This window comes from Macrobrachium nipponense, chromosome 2 (assembly GCF_015104395.2).
Source record: "Macrobrachium nipponense isolate FS-2020 chromosome 2, ASM1510439v2, whole genome shotgun sequence".
Classification (NCBI taxonomy): Eukaryota; Metazoa; Arthropoda; class Malacostraca; order Decapoda; family Palaemonidae; genus Macrobrachium; species Macrobrachium nipponense.
In genome coordinates, this window is record NC_087201.1 from 35,743,947 (window position 1) to 35,763,533 (window position 19,587).

The following is a 19,587-nucleotide window of genomic DNA, read 5'->3' on the forward strand; positions in this document are numbered from 1 at the left end:
GACATTGACTAGTCGGCATCTCTGCCTGCCTAAGCCATGTCCCCTTTACAATGGGGCTGTGTTGAGGCAAGCTTGTAATTGTAATTCAATTGAAATGTAATCAATTACACATTTTCTTGAGGTAATTTTAAGTGTAAATCTTAATTCTATTTAATATTAATTTCAGTTGAAATTGTATTTGATCACACGACTGGTAATAGTATGTATGTAACTTTGACATAAAGCTTAATATAATTACCGCAAGCCCAACTAACGGAAATTCATCTGCTAAACAAATGAAGACATCACACTAACTAATTCCGTTCTTGGAATGCAATGAAATGTACAAATGCCTTATGATTTCTGATTTATATGGCACAAGACACCATAATTAGCTATGTTAAAATGTCAACATATTTAAAAGACCACTTTCCCGCAAGATGACAAACATGGTATAAGTGGGGAAGAGCTATTACGTCAAGTCACAGCTAGCCAATCAAGGTAAAGATGAATTAAATATGGCGACATAAACTCGTATTTGCCATCAGCTGATTTCAAAGCAAACAACTGACCACTATATTAGTATCTATATTAAGAAAATATGATACATATAATACTATTATAATGCTGAAGTCGGATCAAATTTGATTCTCATTCTTATTCAATTACATTTTGCACCGAATTATCATACTATCTGATTCTCATTTCATGCTCAAATTGTGTACACTAGGCGAACCGTTGTTAATGTTATTCAATTTCTCTTCATCTTGGATTATCATAAGTCAAAATTCATAGAACCGAGAATTAGCTGATATTAGTAATTACCATACCATATATGCAGAGTCAACTTGAGAACTTGATCACCAGAATTACCATCACCGCAAGACGAATGAACTTTATCCACAGAAGGAAGAAAAGAACCTTCAAAGATGAAGGAGCACTATTCAACACTTCAGAACCCAATAAACCTGAAATCGCCTCTGAACAACCAACCGAGGACTTATAAACCTTCTGTTGCAAAGAACTTGAAGCAGGAAATAAAACCAAAGATGGCTCTAAAGACGAAATGTCACACTAAAGACTACAACAGAATCCAAACCCGAAGAAACCTGCACTTCTCTTCCTGAACACTATGCAACCTATTATCCCTACTCGTCTGTAACTGACATAAATTTACATCAGCCTCTGCCTGCTCAGCACTGGCTTGCGGGTCTCCATGACCCCAGCACCCGTTAGGACTGGTTCTGGTTTGTTGCTTTGTTTGTTTGTATGGTACTTTTACGTTGCATGGAACCAGTGGTTATTCAGCAACAGGACCAACGGCTTTACGTGACTTCCGAACCACGTCGAGAGTGAACTTATTTCACCAGAAATGCATATCTCTCACTCCTCAATGAAATGGCTGAGAATCGAACCCGCGACCACCGAGGTGGGACGCTAATACCATACCAACCACGCTGCAGAGGCGATGGACTGGTTCTGGGACAGGCAGGGGGACTGAAAAACTGTGATTAGCATCACTTACACTGCTATTACTACCACTATCCTTACTCTTAGTTAGCTTATTCATTAAATTAGCAAGTAAGCTAGACATGCTGGATGACAATCTGTCCTCTAAACAGCTCTGACCCTAGCACTTCCTTATCTATTGCTTGTGTTTCTTCTACACCTGCATTATGCTAGCTCTTATCTAATGACCTATCTCTACACTCCTCACATCTCTGTTTGATGTTGCACTGAACCTTCCTACAAGTAATGCATAAGGAAATGTCTGTCATGTTTGAGGGTACTCATCCTCCGCTTGCATGTAGAACAGTACCAATGAACTCCGACCTTGTCTCCAGCACCTTGCTCGGAAGGCATGGCAGACATCGAGGCGTTGGCTGATGGCATTTCTATATGTAGCTTGTCTATCTCTAGTCCAGTCCAAGCCAGGTTAATAACAGGAGAAGGTCCAAATCAATCAAAAACTGGAGCAAAAACTAGGAGCGTAGTTGTAATACAATGCCAAGGTTGTAATCCAGAATTCCAAGGCCAAATAATATATATGTGGGGGTCAGGCTAAAGAAAAAAAAGTTTGAATTTTGCAAGACATGTCCTAACAGCACTGCGAACAGAAAACAATTGAGGAGGCAGGCCTCTAGTGGCCGGTGTTTGCGGCAGCATTGCCAATGGCAACACAGGTACTCATTTGACTAGATTTTACCTGCAATGTTGGTAGCTCTGACAGTTAAAATTACCCACTTTGTGGGTAAATCTGTAGGGATATAGTCAGGGCTAATTCAGGTACTCGGGGAGTATATTGCCATATGAAATTATGGTAAATATGTCCTTTACTTTAGGCAAATATTTTTCATGGCAAACTAACATTACTAGCTAACTTCAATTTGTCAATTGGACTTTTATTTTCCCTTTTTCATTACACATACTACAAACATTCAGCTTTGCATCACCAAAACAATGCTTATCTCAAAGAAAATCATTGGTTAGCAAATTACTACTTTGTGAGAAATTACATTACTGGTATCAAACTGAAGCAAACAGTTTGGATCTGTACAGACATTAAGACTGCTACATACATTAATTGCTAACACTGATTTGAAAATTAATGTACTATCATAACACCCTAATTACAAAATGGAAAAGAAAAGATGAACAACGTCACATCACAAGAGCAACCCATACCACCTGAAATTATTCAGTTTTGGGACCAAGTGAGAGTTTTCTTTTAAGATAACAGTGCTTTTTACATAGGAGCATACAAGGTCATCCATTTTTGTAAAGTACATACAGTGGGGCCTCGCTTAAGTCGCGGATCAGCAATCACGGATTCAGTTAATCACAGGTTTTTCCTTGGACCACTTCTCAGTCTATACTATATCGCTGGTATGAATCACAGCATCGCAGGCTTGTCGGTGGTACGCTAAGCCTCGTCCGGTTCCAATAACCAACAAATGCATGAACAGATTCACATTATGATATTAACTGACAATAAAGGTAATAAAACCATTCTCACCTTATAAATTATTGGCATATCTTCATAATATATAGCCTATTCATGGAATAATTCCACGTCATTGACACCAACTTGTAGTTGAGCGGCCAGCAGAAATGTAAACATTGAGTTCACTTCACAGCACCTTTGTCATTCTTAACCTTTTAGAAATGTTAATAGTAGTAGTTTAATTACAGTAGTAATAACATTTAGGAAAACATAAATTTTCAATTCGAACTTCATTATTGTTTTGGTATAACGTAATCAACTTCTCTGAACACTGCAGTCATACAAATGATAATTGTCATAGATTATCGTATGTTGTTTGCAATCGGCGACGAAGCGTAAACGTAATAAAACCATTTTTACCTTATATATTATTGTCATATATTCATAATAAAACGCAAATCTTATATATTATTGGCATATCTTCATAATAAAAAGCCTCTTCAAGGAATAATTCCTTGGGGAATCCATTTTTCAAAAGACAAAAATACACTTTACATGTTTACAGTATACAATGAACAATGCTTACTTTATTTTGATGTGATTACATTAATATTATAGTATGGTACTCTAAGCAGTAGAGTAACTATTTTTTATCATAAATGTATATTCATTCACGAAAAAAATACATATGACCACCGTAACGTCACCGTTCTACAAAGTACCGATGTATTTTTACGTAAGTATCCTCTAAACTCTGTCATAAATCACTTTACTTACTTTTTTTGTGAAGCCCAAATGCTACGTATATTCTGGAAAATTAACGAAATCACGAATTTTATCAGAGAGCAAGATTCACTAGTTACTGTTTTCTTCTTCTTTTCATGACTAAACGCATTTTTAGAATAAAACTCATTCACAAATTTTCAAATACTATGAATGTAAATAGCAAAATCTCTCTCTCTCTCTCTCTCATCACTTACAGAAAAAAACTATAATACTGATCTATTATTATCATAATAAAAGAACAAGATGGTCCCCGAAAGAATAAAAATATGTGCTGCCATATTTTTATTCTTTCTGTGATTTACGAAACTGTGCTTCAATACAACTTTTATAGTTGACTCAATGATTATCACATATTATAACAGTATACAAGAGAATATCTTATCACTATCCATGTTTCATTTCTTATCATCATAAAATACTTAAAATACAAATTTCATTGTTATTCTCGAGCTAAGATAGTCAACAGTACTCTAGTCCCAAGCTGCTCTCTCAAGCTATTCTCGTCCTAAGCTGCTATCTCAAGCTATTCAAGTTACTCTCGTCACAGCTGCTCTCTCTCTCTCTCTCTCTCTCTCTCTCTCTCTCTCTCTCTCTCTCTCTCTCTCAATGAAATATGAGTTACTGTATCATAATATCATAAACTATTATATACATTTAATAATAATAATAATTCCATTAATAAATTAGTTTCTTTTAGCAACTAAATTGTTTTCCAAAATAATTCTTTCGGTAATAAACGTCCATCAGCTGATTCTAAACGTAAACAAAAGACAAAACTAGATTTTTATTGCTGTATTTTGCTGTTATACATTAATATTATAGTTGGGTGCTGTAATCATTACAGTAAATCATGTATTTTTATCATAAATATGTTCATTCACGAAATAGATATACTATGTACTTTTAGTTTGGTGCAGCAGCCAAATCTTGAAAATAGAAAGGAATTGTTAGGTAATTATAATTTTGTTTGCTGATCTGATGCAGGGGAAATTGAAGATAGGAAAGAATAACTTTGAAATTGTCTTGAATTTAGTTTAAGGTGATATTGAAGAAATATTTGGTGCTTGAACTAAAGTAAGCAGTTATAAACATTGAAATAGTGGTCTTGGGTGGGTTAATTATTAAAGTAGGCGGTTTAAAGCAATTTCCAGGGGGGGTACCAGGATAACACGGGTATTTACTTATCACGGGGGGTTCTGGGCCCTATCCCCGTGATTAACGAGGCCCTACTGTACTGTACCATATGTCAACTAATGCCTAAACTCACCGCTTTATCTTGTTTGGCAAATTTCTCAAACATTCCCCCATAAATCTTCTTCTCCTTCAATTTGTCAGCTTTAATTCTAGCAGCACATATCTGTAACTGCTGCTTCGCAGCTTTGTTTGTCTCTTCCAAATCCAAACAAGCCTGGAAGTCTTTCTGGGCTTGCACAGCATCTCCCATATTCAAATTGGCCTGAAAGAGAGATTAACTGATTATTTTCTGTAAACGAGTGTCATTACTATAACAACTTGCCAATGCCATGGATGCAAAAGAAAAATAATAATGCTTGAAACATTTTCCTGTTATTGAATAGAAATTCAGCAATAAATTAATGTATAACCCAGTAAAGGGATAATCTGACAGAAACTTTTATGACAATGTACACACATGGAGGGTGTCTGTTTGCCACATGAAAAGCAGTACACTAAAAAATACATCTATTACAGTACCCAGGCAGTCCCTGGGTTACGATGAATTCGGCTTACGACGTTCCAAGGTTAAGGCGCTTTTCAATTATATTCATCAGAAATTATTTCCAGGGTTACAACGCCTACAACACTGATCCGGCAGAAGAAATATGACACCAAAAATGCAAAATAATAAATATTTGAAGTTTTTTTTATGGAAAATGCAATAAGAATGCAGTTTACATAGTTTTGAATGCATCCAAAGTATTAAAAGTAAGGTTTTCTTAGGATTTTTGACAATGTTCCGGCTTGCGATGATTTTCGGGGACTGCCTTATAGTAAAAAGTCAAGAAAAACCAAAGGTCTACAAAGAATAAAAACTGGCTGTACATTAAGAAAATGTGTTGGTTTTTCAACATAAACCATACTGGGTGCTGTAGGAACAATATTACAATTAGTGGAGTGTTGTTAATGGATTAAACCAAAATTTTTAAGCCACCAAAATTAGCCCAACAGATTTACTCTTAAAAGTTAGGAAAAAAATTTGGAGCAGTGAAAAAATATAGCTGAAAAGCAAAAGTGGTGCTAAACTAATATTAATCTCCTTCGAACTTCTAATAGAAATCTGTCAAAATGTTGAAAAAGACATTATGGTCCTTACTCTTCTTCCTTTCAATCTTCAGCTGAAAACCATTACAGACAGTCAACCGACTATAAACCCAAAAGGGCTCCATAGGTGATGAATAATTAAATATGAGGGAGTAGTAAATAAAATCAATACACTGAATTCACGAGACATTAGCAAAGAGCAAGAATAAATCTGTTCCTTGCATAAACATTTGGAAATCAGAGAACCACAGCTACACTAAACAAACTATCTTACATTTTAGTTGTGGCCAAAATAAAATGCTAGCAAACTGAGTATTAAACTAGAAAACAACACTGTTTGCAGCAGCTGGCTGTCTAATGTCGCAAGCAAAGACAGTTAGGTGAGGTAAAGTGCAGAGGATGTCTTTATTGAAAAAAATTTTATGCAACAAATATGATGAATTCACTAAATGTTCACGACACAAGTCAACAATAGTGTTCTTACGAAAGTACTTAACCCTTTAACGCCGATTGGAAGTATTAAACGTCGACATAAATTGTCTGTCGGGTGCCGATTGGACGTATGGTACGTCGATAAAAAAAAAGTTTTTTTTTAAACTTCGCGGAAAAATACATATAGGCCTACCAGGCAAAAAGTTTTGCATCACGCGCCTTGGGGGATGCTGGGAGCTAACGGATCAAGGCGTTGTTTTGTTTACAATCGTTACGCAGCGCGCAAGCGCGAATTTCTTCCTTATCGCACTAAAAAGTATCACTGACACATATCGGAAATTATTTCGTTATTTTGACATAATTTTTGCATCATTTTAAATTAACCGTTACATGGAGTATTATATTTGAAAATGTGCGCAATTTCATGTAGAATACAACAAAAATACTCATGATTGTAGCTTTTATCAGTTTTGAAATATTTTTATATAAATAACGATGTGCCAAAATTTCAACCTTCAGTCAACTTTGACTCTACCGAAATGGTAAAAAAACGCAATTGTAAGCTAAAACTCTAGTAATATTCTAGTAATATTCAATCATTTACCTTCATTTTGCAACAAATTGGAAGTCTCTAGCACAATATTTTGATTTATGGTGAATTTATGAAGAAACTTTTTCCTTACGTCCGCGCGGTAACTCTTCCGAAAAATGATAAATTTTTTCATGAGATTGTCGTAATTTTTGCACCATTTTAAATTAGCCGTTACATAAAGTTTTATACATGGAAATGTGTGCAATTTCATGCACAATACAACTAAAATCATCCCATGGTTGTAGCTTTTATCAGTTTTGAAATATTTTCATATAAATAACGATAAGTGCCAAAATTTCAACCTTCGGTCAACTTAAACTCTACGGAAATGGTCGAAAAATGCAATTGTAAGCTAGAACTCTTATATTCTAATAATATTCAATCATTTACCTTCATTTTGCAACAAATTGGAAGTCTTTAGCACAGTAGTATTTTGATTTATGGCGAATTTATGGAAAAAAAAAAAAAAAAAAATCGTTACGTCCATGCGGTAACTCTTCCGAAAAAAATCAGAAATTTTTTCGTCCGATTGTCGTAATGTTTGCACAATTTTAAATTAGCTGTTACATAAAGCTTTATATATGAAAATGTACACAATTTCATGTAGAATACAACAAAAAATAATTGAAGGTTGTAGCTTTTCTCATTTTCAAAATATTTGCATATAAATCACGATAAATAGAAAAAAAACCACGTTTGGTCAACTTTGACTCTACCGAAATACAGTGGTACCTCGAGATACGAAATTAATCCGTTCCGAGACGGCCTTCGTATTATGAGTTTTTTGTTTCTTGGAACACATTTTACATGTAAAATGGCTAATCCGTTCCAAGCCCTCCAAAAACACCCCAGTAAATTATATTTCCAGGCCTAAAACACATGTTCTAGGGTTACGACGAAAGAAATATGTCTCCAAAAAGGCAAAATACTGTACATACTTGAGTAATATTCAACTGCATGTAATGTTCAACCCCATTTTTACTGCATATATTAGGGCTTTAGCATATGTCCCTTAGCAATAAGCCTAGCCTATGTTAGCGGTTGCTACTGTAGCCTAGTCTATGATTCTGACATCTAAACCTAAGAGCTAAAAGCTTAGAAAATGCCAATAAAATGTATAAATAATCAGCATGTACTCATTTCAAATAATTATTAATTAATCATTAACTATAATACACAAACAAAGAAAAAACAAACCTTCCAATCGATTGTTTACATTCATACGAGTATCGAACGAGCGCCAAGCAATAATTTTTCCTAGCACACAGTAAGCCACAAATTGTCATTAATATCTCTCTTCAACTAATGAAACCACCAAACAGTATAATAACCATTCATTTCTATTCTTTATTCTATCTTTACCTAATGGAGATACCGAGTTACTGACAGCTGTAATGAAACATACGTAATACGTAACGTAATAATAAAACAGAAGAAGAATTCTAAAAAATACCTATTTGTTGGCAGACTGATTTATTTTACATTATCTGATATCTAATTCACAATTTTTTTATTAAATGTATTGCATGTACTCATTTCAAATAATTATTAAGTAACCATTAACTATAATAAACAAACAAAAAAAAAAGCTTCCAAACGTCTGTTTACATCCTGCACTTACTAGTATCGAACGATCGCCAAGCAATCACTTTTACACAGTAAGCCATAAATTTTCATTATCTCTCTTCAACTACTGAAACTACCAAACAGTATGATAACCATTCATTTCTATTCTTTATTCTATCTTTACCTAATGTTTTTTTTTTTTATTAAATGTATTGCATGAATAAGTTTTTCAATTTACAGCAACCTTTTACCAATAGAATACTTAAAGCACAAGGGGTAGATGCTGACCAATAGGAGAGCAGGACCTTATGGGGTGACTAGCATCAGGAACCAATGGGAGAGCGGGAGGATGGTGGCGAGTTTACTCAGTTGGCGGCGAGGGAGTTTTAAAATTGTTCTCGGTGGTCAGGGCGAATCTCGGGACTTTACAGCAACAACCTTTCGTATCTTGAAAACTTTTCGTATGTAGAGCAGTAAATTTTTCGCATTGGCTTTCATATCTCGAGTTTTTCGTAAGTAGAGCCTTTCGTATCTCGAGGTACTACTGTAGTATAAAAACGCAATTGTAAGCTAAAACTCTTACAGTCTAGTAATATTCAGTCATTTATCTTCACTTTGAAACAAATTCGAAGTCTCTAGCACTATATTTAGATTTATGGTGAATTTAAAAAAAAAAAATTTTCCTTTCCTCCGCTCGCGGATTCTCCGCAAATCTCCGAAATGTGTACGTCTCATTCTTGTAATATTTGCTCCGTTTCATATTAGGCGTTTCATAGAGTTTTATATATGAAAATGTGCGCAGTTTTATGTAGAATACAACAAAAACTAATAACAGGTTGTAGCTTTTCTCATTTTTGAAATATTTGCATATAAAAAAAATATATAAAAAAATTCGACATTCGGTCAACTTTAACTCGTCCGAAATGGTAGAAAACTGCAATTGTAAGCTAAAACTCTTACAGTATAGTAATATTCAATCATTTATCATTATTTTGAAACAAATTGGAAGTCTCTAGAACAATATTAAGATTTATGGTGAATCTTTAAAAAAACCATTTTTTCACGTCCGTGCGTTATGAATTTATGCATAATTTTGTGATAATATTTTCTCTGTGTTGCTTTGATCGTTTTACAATGTGTTATGTACCAAAATGATTGCAATTTAGTGTATAATACAACGGAAAAAAATTAACTCGTTAGCTTTAACCGTTTTGCTCACAGCTTGATTTGAATACAAGTATAAATGAAATTTTGTTTTCGCGCTATCATATATCGCATTATTTATATATGATAATGATTTTTTTTTTCATTTCTGATGGTTGCATACCAAACTTCAGGCAATGACAAAAAAAGGAGCCAAAAATGAACTCTCAATCTTGAAAACTAAGCGTACTGTGATTTTTTGAAAAAAATATTTTTTCTGCTTCGGCGTTCACTCCGAGACCCCCTCGGCATACGGGAGACGGTTTTTATTATACCCCTTCAGCGTTAAAGGGTTAACTTCAGACAGTTTTCTGTTAAAAAGATCTTTATGAACCCCTTAACAACAACTACTACTTTAAAGTATGGAGTTCATGATCACAATATCACTAATTTTGGTGTCAGCAGAATGGGATTTATTAGTCGTGGTAATGTCAACCATGGTCTATTATTTCTTAAATTCAAAAGTGTGGGCAAGTTTAAACACTATAGTAAAAATATACAATCTGAACTAACAACATTGCATTTCAGCAAAGTCCATTATAATAATAATAAAAAAAAAAAGGAACATGAAATAATCACAATGAGAAAACAAGCCCAACCGAACAAAGATTTCCTTCCATAAGTATCCTTGCAAGATGCCCCACACTTGTACCTAGTTTAACTGATACTCCTTTAACCATGAAGGAATTGTGATAAGGTAAGCCGAGACTGACAGATACACAGGATGGGCAGTTGGAGGAAAAGAGCAGACCCCCTTTCACACTTTATTGGCAAGGGACTTGAAAAAGAGCTAAGTTTCTACTTGATGGCAGCTTAAAATTTGTAAATTAGTGGTAGCGATAGTTTTTTATTTACGAAGGTGAGTAACCCTGCCCACTTTCTAGGTAAGAAAGGAACAGCGTCAGCCAAGAGCTCAATTTGTTTATACTAAAAAAATGTCCATGCGACTAGAGGCGGCTGGGCTCTGTCTATAATTATAATATCACATTTTACCATAAAAATATTTTTTATATAAGTAACTTAGCCAATAATTACTTAGCTGAATCCATATTGATTGGAGGAGGGATTCATGGACAAAAGTACCTCTAAAACATTAATGAAGTTAAATGTGTTAGACAACAGAATAAAAAAGGCCAGCATTTAAGAAATCCTCATTGTTCCTAGTAAGAAATCTTTATACTGACTAGATGTAGCCACTTTGCAATGGGAGCCAGAACACAGGTGAACACCTGTAGAGGTGCGGATAGGCCTAAGCACTGTGCTCTGAATAGGAAACTCTCTTTCTGGAAAAGGAACCTCAGGAATTTTCTTGAGTTTTGGTAACTAGGGATATGATCTTCTATGTCAATCAAGATCAGATATCCAGTCTTCCTGACGAATTGAAGACAATACTGTCAGATTCGTTTCCATTTTGAACTTGGTCTTCAACTTGAACAAGTTCAAGTTGCTCACATCCAGAACTAGCCTCGAGCTCCCCTGAGGCCTTGGAGACCACAAACAGTCGGTTGTAAAAACCCTGGGTGTGGGGGTCCTCTACAACTTCTATGGCTCTCTTTTCTAGCTAGGAATTTCTCTGAGTTGGCAGAGTAAGCTGTTAAAAGTAACCTGTGAACTGGTCAAGGGAGGATTTTGACTGAAAAGGATGGTGTATCCTTCTTTTAGAACCTTTATAACCCATGGTTCTGCCCCTCTCACTTCCCACCTCTGCCAATAATGAAGGAATCTTGCTTCTACTGGAGTATGGAGGACTTGCCTTTCATATTTTAACAAGAGATTTTGACAAATATGACTTTTTGACTGTCAAGAAGTCATATTTCCTTGAGCTCTGGGAAAACGTCTTTGCTTACGTCTGCCATGAAAGGGCTGATACTGCATGGAAGGTGAAGCAAGAATATGAGGGGCGGCTGTTTCTCTAAGACGCCCCACAGACTGCATCAAAAAATCTTGCGTGGATTTCTTCTGAAGGTCATGGAAACAGATGTTCATTATCTAGAGGCAAGAGACCCCTGAGAGCAGGTTCCTTTGGTCACAAAGGAGCACCAAAGTTTCCTTTTCTTGAGAATGCCTAAGGTGAAAAGGGAGGCTAAGTTCTGGGAACCATCACTAATGCCTTTATCAAGGCATGTAATTACTCCTAATAAGTCCGAGACTGTGTCGTTAGACTGCAGAACAATCCTTAATTTTATGAGCTAAGGCTTCTACAGACCAATCTAGGAAGCTCATGACTTCAAATACATGGAAAGTGTTCTTCAATGGATAATCTAGCTGCAAAGTGGAGAAAATAATCCTGGCCGAGTTGGAAGCAGACCTCCTGGAGGTGTCTATCAGACCTGAGAAGTCCCCCCTGGGAGGAGGCAGAAACTCCCTGGGCAAGAGCTTCCCTTGTTGTGTACGAAAGATGCCTCCTACTAAACATCCTGGAAGGAGCGAACATTAGTTGACTTTCCTGTGCTCTCTCTTATCCAAGACCCATCCATCCACGCTTTCGAAGCCTTCTTGGCCGACAAGGAAAGTTTCAACTTATGAAGTCTTGAGTTGCCCTCTATCTGAGTATCCATCTGGTATGTAGATGCCAGGAAAGACAGAGCTGCTGGAAAAAATAAACCAGGGAAATTTGCTTATAAATAGCGAAGTAGTGAAACATGCTACAGAGGCAGTTTCCTTTTCTAAGTTGTCTTCTTCCTCCAAAGAAATAAGAGAAAAGTTGGATGGGAGTTGAGAAGACGATGGTGTTTTTTTTAAACAAATCCAAAATACTATCCGTTTCCACTGAATGTCCACCATTGAAGAGTCAAAAGAAGAGAAAGTTTGAATTCCTTAAGGTTGTGGAGGCGCTGCAGAAGTTGTAAGTACCGGCAACCGTGGTGACACAGGAGGTAATGGAAACAAAAGTCTGACTCCATGGGTCTCTCAGAGACTCCACTCAAAACAGGAGAAAGAGACAAAAATCAATACTAGGAAGTTCTAGAACTGATGTGAGCTGATGTACCAATGCCTGGTGTGGTGCCAGTGAGGGCTCAGGCGCCGATGGGTGCTCTGTTGACAATGGGGCCTCACAAGACAGCAGAACTGGAGAAAGCACATGCACCAATGGGTGCCTTGAAATCTCCAGGAGACTATAAAAGGCAAAGAATGCACAGGTGCCAACAGATGCTCAGGTGCAGGGGGCTTCCTAGGTCTAGAGGGAAGCTCAGTAGTCACTGGTGAATCAAACATTGAAGGGAGCACAGGCACCACCTCTTGAGCAGACACTAAAACATAACTAAGCGCCACCAATGACTTAGGGACCAAATATACAACTAATGGACACTCAGATACTTTCCTTGGTGTAGGAACACCCACCGGTGCGACACTAGATTGCTCTAGAGAGGATTTCCTCGAGGAAGAAGAATGTCTACTAGAGGAGGAAGGCTTCTCTGGCGCAAATTGTACTACGACAGGAACATCCCCGGAGAATCGCTTGAGATTGTCCCAGAAACTACATGATGGGTATTGCTCTGAGGGAAGATCACTACCCTTCTTAGATGGTATGGGAGAGTGCAAATCAATCCTTGCCTGCCTTTTCCACGGATGAAATTCATCAGCAAAGCACCATTGGGGTCTAGGAGTCCATTCCTCTTAACTCAAAACACTCGAGGAAAGTAAAGACATTTCCTTAGAGATGCCCTTCCAGTGGCACTCTGCCAAGACCTGGGATATGACAATAGGACCGACCCAGGAGGCAACTACCTCTGGGCAAACCCCACTGATCTCCCTTGGGCTACCAGTAACACTCCTCCCAGGTTTAGGGGAATATGCCAGGGACTTTTGTCTAGAAGAATCAGTGGGACGAGCTGTTGGGTGCTCCTTATTGAGCCAAAATAGGGCTTACTACATCATGTGACTGTCTCTCTTGAAGGGAGGAAAAAAACACTACGCAGAAGCAAGTAGGTCCATTAGAGTAGTATATATAAGTAGATGGAGAGACATCTGTCTCGGGAGAAGAAAGGACGATACACTGATATGCAATGGCCAGAGGCGGGAAGAATATGTTACCATGTCCTTGGGTCATTGCCATATTCATAATGAAACGTAATCTTAATTAAAATACATGGAAGGTGTATTTATTATACATTAGACATCAATAATATTCATAACAGAAGGGTGCATGATAAAGTCATGAATATGAGCATCGTAGTAAAATAATAGTACATGTGCAGTCTCGCATTTTATTTACCTACATGAGCAGCCACCTCCTTCAATGTACTAGCACTTGTACTATCATCACCTTTACCTACCTTGTCCATGAGAACTTTAACTGAAGCTCTCAGTTGTTTCATTAACGAAAACTTCTAATCTACTCACAATTCAAGGCTAGCAACGGGATTGGGTTCAGGTACAAGGGAGCCAGGGTTAATCGGGTTGGACATTGAAGAATGAAAAATAGAGACATCAATGTCAACCTGACTAAAGACTTTCTACCACTAGCCCTAGAGGATGCTTTCCTCTTCTTGCCTCTATCAAGTTTATTCATATGAATCTTTAAAAGTCTTCCACACCTTATCTTCCCAATTCTCACATTCCTTACAAGTTAACTGAGGTGAACAAACTTGACCTCAACAACACTAGAGCAAATGGAATGCAGGCCACAGCAAGCTTTAATTAACCTAGTATTGCAGCCTTTATCACAATACCTAATGTTGTGAATATTAGTATCCTAGACATCACCAGCAATACTAATGTAAAAAAAGTCTATAGTAAAAAATCGTGAAAACAAAGTCAAAATTGGTAATTCTGAATTCCTGACAAATACTAGTTTATGCCGAATCGGCTACCAAAGGCAAGAGTACTTCGCCAATTGTCTGAGATATCAACTGAGAAGTTCTACCAAAAGTATAATGAAGCGTATAATTAATGTGTCAAAGGCATGTTACTGAATTACTACACGACTCCTCATGGTCTGGTAAATTCACAAAATCTGGCAAGGATTTGGAACCAAGAGCATAGCAAGATAGTCCTGGAAGCCAAACTGCTGAATTAGAAAAGGCCAAACCAGAGCTTTTTTCCTTTCTCTCTTGTTGGTAACCTACTGCTAAACTAGTGCTAACAAAATAGTTAGTGTAAATGGGGTAGAGGATATTAAATTATATACATATATATATATATATATATATATAATATATATATATATATATATATATATAGATATATATATATATATATATATATATATATATGATAAAGGAGTTGGTTCAGAGAATTGTGCAATAATGCCGGAGAGGTATTGTTAAAGTTAACAGCCAGGCAAAAATAGAATGCTATAGATGTTACAATATGAAAAAATAATGTCTTTGTAATCCTGTGAAATGTGGCTTCTTGATGTGCGAAGTTTATTCTTGTGATGTACCAGCAACTACAGAGCTGATGATTAAGTAAAGAAAGAATTGTGGTGGTTAAAAATTTATAAAATCACAAAGTTATCTGGTAAAATCTGACTTGCTGTTGAGCCAAGTAGCTATCTTGTAAGTTACCAACAACTGCTACTTGGGCTTTTCATAAAGTGATCAATGGTTGCTGAGGTTAACTGCCAAAAGTACACAACAAAAATGCTATCCTAGGTGCTATAGCCATTCCTGTAAGGATCAGTGGTTTCCAAATAATACAGTAATACCTTATGCCTAACCAAGAGTTTGAATGGTTTTCTTACTTCAACAAAAATTGTTTCCTTCCTATTTGAGAGACACTGTGAGCTAAGGAGTTGTAATTTATGATAGTGTTGTTCCTTCAACCTTAGTTCATTTACGATGATCAACTGGTGCATCAAAAGTTGATTTGGTACTATAAAATTACAAATTTGTATTTTATATACCACCCCCCTCAGGCCTTTACATATGGAATAAATCTCGGCTGCCAGTTGGAAACTGGTTAAGTAGAACAAGGTTGGTGGCTTGTCCCAGTTAGCCAATGGGAGGAAAGAGGAGGCAGAGCCTCTTTTACATTCCTTTGTAGATGCTCAGTTATCTTCTAGTCCAGCAAACAGAATGAGGGGTGGCTTGAGGTGGGTCATTTACACAAAGACCTCAGGTTTGTATGTTATGAAAAATACACGATACAAACCTTACTTCTTGGTGGGAGGAAGAACGTCAGTCCGAACCAATTGGTCGTTTGGCTCACCTGGGCTCATTTCCTGTCATATGTTAGAGCATAGGAAGGAGTCGCATGCCTCTGATCTGTCAAGGAATAGTATGCTCAACAGCCAGACCATCCACAGTTTCAATGCAATGGGAACTGACATTTACATTGTGTCAAAGAAGAATGTATGAACCTCTACTGGTTGTAGATAACAAAACTATGGGTAGCTAACAAGCTTGTTGTATTATCAGTCCATCTCCCCTTGTAATAAAGAGAAGGTAGGACTTGCTTCTACTACCCTAGAATTTGTATTGTGTAGGAACAATTTACAATATAAAAAGTAGAATGGGTGCTCAATAAACATGTACCTAGTCAGTTCCAGCAATGAGTCACTCCCCTGCCGCCAGAGGAGAAGAAGAAAGAGAAGAAAGGGTAAGGAAGAAGGCCAGTCACCACATTCACTCTCACTTTCACAACCAACACCTTGAACTACACGACTTGCTGAGCAGCCACCACCAGACCTTCTCAAAGAGCTAGATCCTTTGATGGAATGGACAGTCGAAGAGGGGGGAGGGCAAAACTCAAAGGTGAGTAGCAAGTGGGGAGACTTGCCTTTTCTAACATTTGCCTCCTCTAACATTACCACTACCTCCTTTCCCTTCTTTGGATGGATGAGGCTGAAAGGGAAACTGCTCAGTTCCTTTCTTATCAGGGGCAGGAGTAGGAGGGCCCTTGCAAGGACATGACATAGTTTGAGGCTTCTTACTAGATGAATATGTGGCAGAATGAGATGAAGACTGAGCTACAACGGCACATGAAGGCCACGTAAACTTATTAACAGCCTAGTGGACAAGACAGTCATTATTGGCTGGTCTTTGTCTGTCCACCACAACCTATACTAGGTCCTTAAGGAAGAGCAACGAAGAACCTAAAACCGGCCCATTCCTCAGAGCCAAGGTAGATTCAGGCCCAGCAAATCTGGAACCCTTAGAGAGAGCAGCATCTCTCCTCTTCAAAACCTGATTAGCCCACATGTTTCCTGCTAGGTGGGTTAAATAAGAAATGATCTTGCCCCTGGACTCCAAAGTCTAAGAAAGGTGGAATACTCTTTGCTGTTACTAGAAGTAGAGGCAGAAGAAATTTTGCCAATTGTTGTGGACCACAGGTTGAGCCAGGAGACCACCAGGAACGCTGATGCTCGTGCAGCCTCTTGGTAGGTAAAGGAGGGCCCTTCTGCCTTGATTTAATCCAAGGTAAGACCCCCGCCTAGACATACCTGGTTCAAATCAACCTGTTTCATTTGTAGCGGATTTACAGATGGAATGTGAAACTGTTGATGTTGTGGAAGAGGTGGAGAAAGGAACTTAAAAGACCTGCTGGACCGAAGTGAGTTGTCCTGTCCAGACACAAGAGAATTTACTTGGTCCAGAACAGAGTTAAAATGATCAGACCATGGTAACCCCACTGATGCCTTCGATTCCCTGTGAAAGGGCCTTCTACTTCCAGGCCACAAGCTTCTCTATCTAGCCTGTCTACTGGATCACTGATGCCCCTTGCATCTGTCTAAGACTGGAGTATACTACCAGTCAGGGCTTATGATTCCAGTACATATCATTCTAATGAAAGAGAAGGGGCTCAGTCCTGGATATGACATTTAGACCTGTCACCCTCTCTGTTCCTTGTATCCCCAGGAGGTGGAGGGAACTGAAGGACTCCTGTTATAGGCGAACGGTCACAGTCGCATGAACGCGGCCATGAGCTGTCCCTTCAATGTGATGTCTTATTACGAGGCAAATGGTCATGGCCTACTATTTCTTCCTCCACTGACCCCTTCGTTCAACCTTTGGTGGAGAGAGTTGAAGGTGCAGAGTTGTAGATCTTTGTTTTCTTCTACTTCCCATTCATTGTTTTCTTCTGTTTGTTCCGTTCCGCAGTGGTAGAAGTTTTGCTTTCTCGCTCCACCCTCCCTTTCTCCTGGGTGAGGCCAATCATCTGTCACCTGGAGTCGAAGCTAGCATCCAAACATGGCTGTATCACTGCTTCCAATGTAGTTCTTTATCTCCCAGGTGCTTTTACAGGCAGCCATGCATTTTCTAAATTAGCTGCTAATGAGCATAGTCCAGACCCTGACTCTCAAGCTGCAGCATGCTCAACAAGTCAAGAATCCACTAAAGACCATACATCCACGGATCTGGCTCATCTGCAAAAAGATGCAGTCACTACGTCTTCTTCCAATTGTCCTTTTCAAGAGACAAAGGGCAAGTTGAAAAGGACAAGTGGAAGAAGCTGTAGAGACTGCATCTTTTCATGGAGAAGCCTGATCCACATATCTACAGTCTTTCTTGGAATCTTGACTTGTTGAACATGCTGCAGTACGAGAGTCAGGCCATGGGTGACACTCATCAGCAGCTACTCTACAGGGAGTATGACTGTGTGTCTTGTCAGATGCACAGCTGTCCATAAAAGTGCCTGACCCTGGAGGGGCAGCTGGGAGATAATCGGCAGCTGACGAACCAAGAACTATGCTGTAAGCCATGTCTGGTTGCATGAGCATCAACTCCAGGCAACAGATGATCAGCCTAGCCCACAGGGAAAGGAGAGGTGGAGCAGGAATGTAAAACTTCTACCACCAAGGAGGAAATGGAGGAGGACCTATGGATCTTCTTATGGGGAGGGGCACAAAGTCCTTTTTCCAAAGCCTTTGAGGAATGTGACAAACAGAGGACAATGTATGGGAGGTAGAAGAAGGCGAAGATCTACAATGCCTCTTCTTCAACTGTTTGTATTGTCACCGCTGAACTTCACCAGATTTGTGCCTTCGACTTTCTCCACCAAAGGATGAAGAAAGGGGTTGGAGGAGGAAGACATGGTAAGCCCGAGAAAGTGAAATGATGGACAAGGTATGCAAGGAAGATATGGTAAGGGCTGTAGATGTCACAAACATAGCTATGTAAGAACAACACAGACACCGAAGCTGTAGACACCATCATGACCACCGAAACTGTGAAACGGAAAGACATGAGTTGTGACAGTAGGCCATCTAGGTGGGGCTCCCAGGATAGGCCTAGGGTGGACCAGCATTCTATGACCTCTGACTCACTCCCTGAAAAAGTGCGAGTGGGGGAAGCTGCCTCCTTCATTGCACACACATGGTTGGGTGGGGGGCCCTCCCTCCCCAAAAGAACAGAGGCAGCTACATAAAAAATGCGGTTGCCCAGAGCATCCCCCACCCTCAGACTATCTAGAGATGAAGCAATAGTAGAACAACAAGGGATGAACTCTCCCTGGGAGACAGCAACAAGAGGCAAATTTGGTGAGGGAGCACAAGAGCAAGAAATGAGGAAGAATGTCAACACCATTGGAAATGAAAACCTGCATTACCGCGCTTCCTCTTGTATTTCCTCTTCCAGTCCAAAGTGTTTCCATTTCTCAGGGAACCAATCACGACACTGAACAGCAGCCACTTACACTGCAAACATGAATTCTACATCTGCTGCAATTAGAATGAGGATCTGTGTGAACAGAGGCTAGATATAGCATACATTTATCAACCCCAGGACATTTTCTCTGAGGCTGAGTCTTAGGCTTTGATAATTTATGGATGTGCATAATGAAATGCAATTAAGTTCACGAGATAACCACACAATATAATGCACAACACACAAACAAATATAATAATAATAATAATAATAAT

General features: G+C 38.3%; 1 protein-coding gene across 1 annotated transcript in view; it reads right to left on the reverse strand.

Annotated features, from left to right (window-relative positions):
* The window catches only part of LOC135220530 (peptidyl-prolyl cis-trans isomerase FKBP4-like), a 275,919-nt gene that overhangs the window by 23,272 nt on the left and 233,060 nt on the right, over window positions 1–19,587 (reverse strand). The window contains exon 9 of the mRNA XM_064257712.1: window positions 4,977–5,165. Coding sequence (XP_064113782.1) covers window positions 4,977–5,165 — 189 coding nt within the window. The remainder of the gene's footprint in view (window positions 1–4,976; window positions 5,166–19,587) is intronic.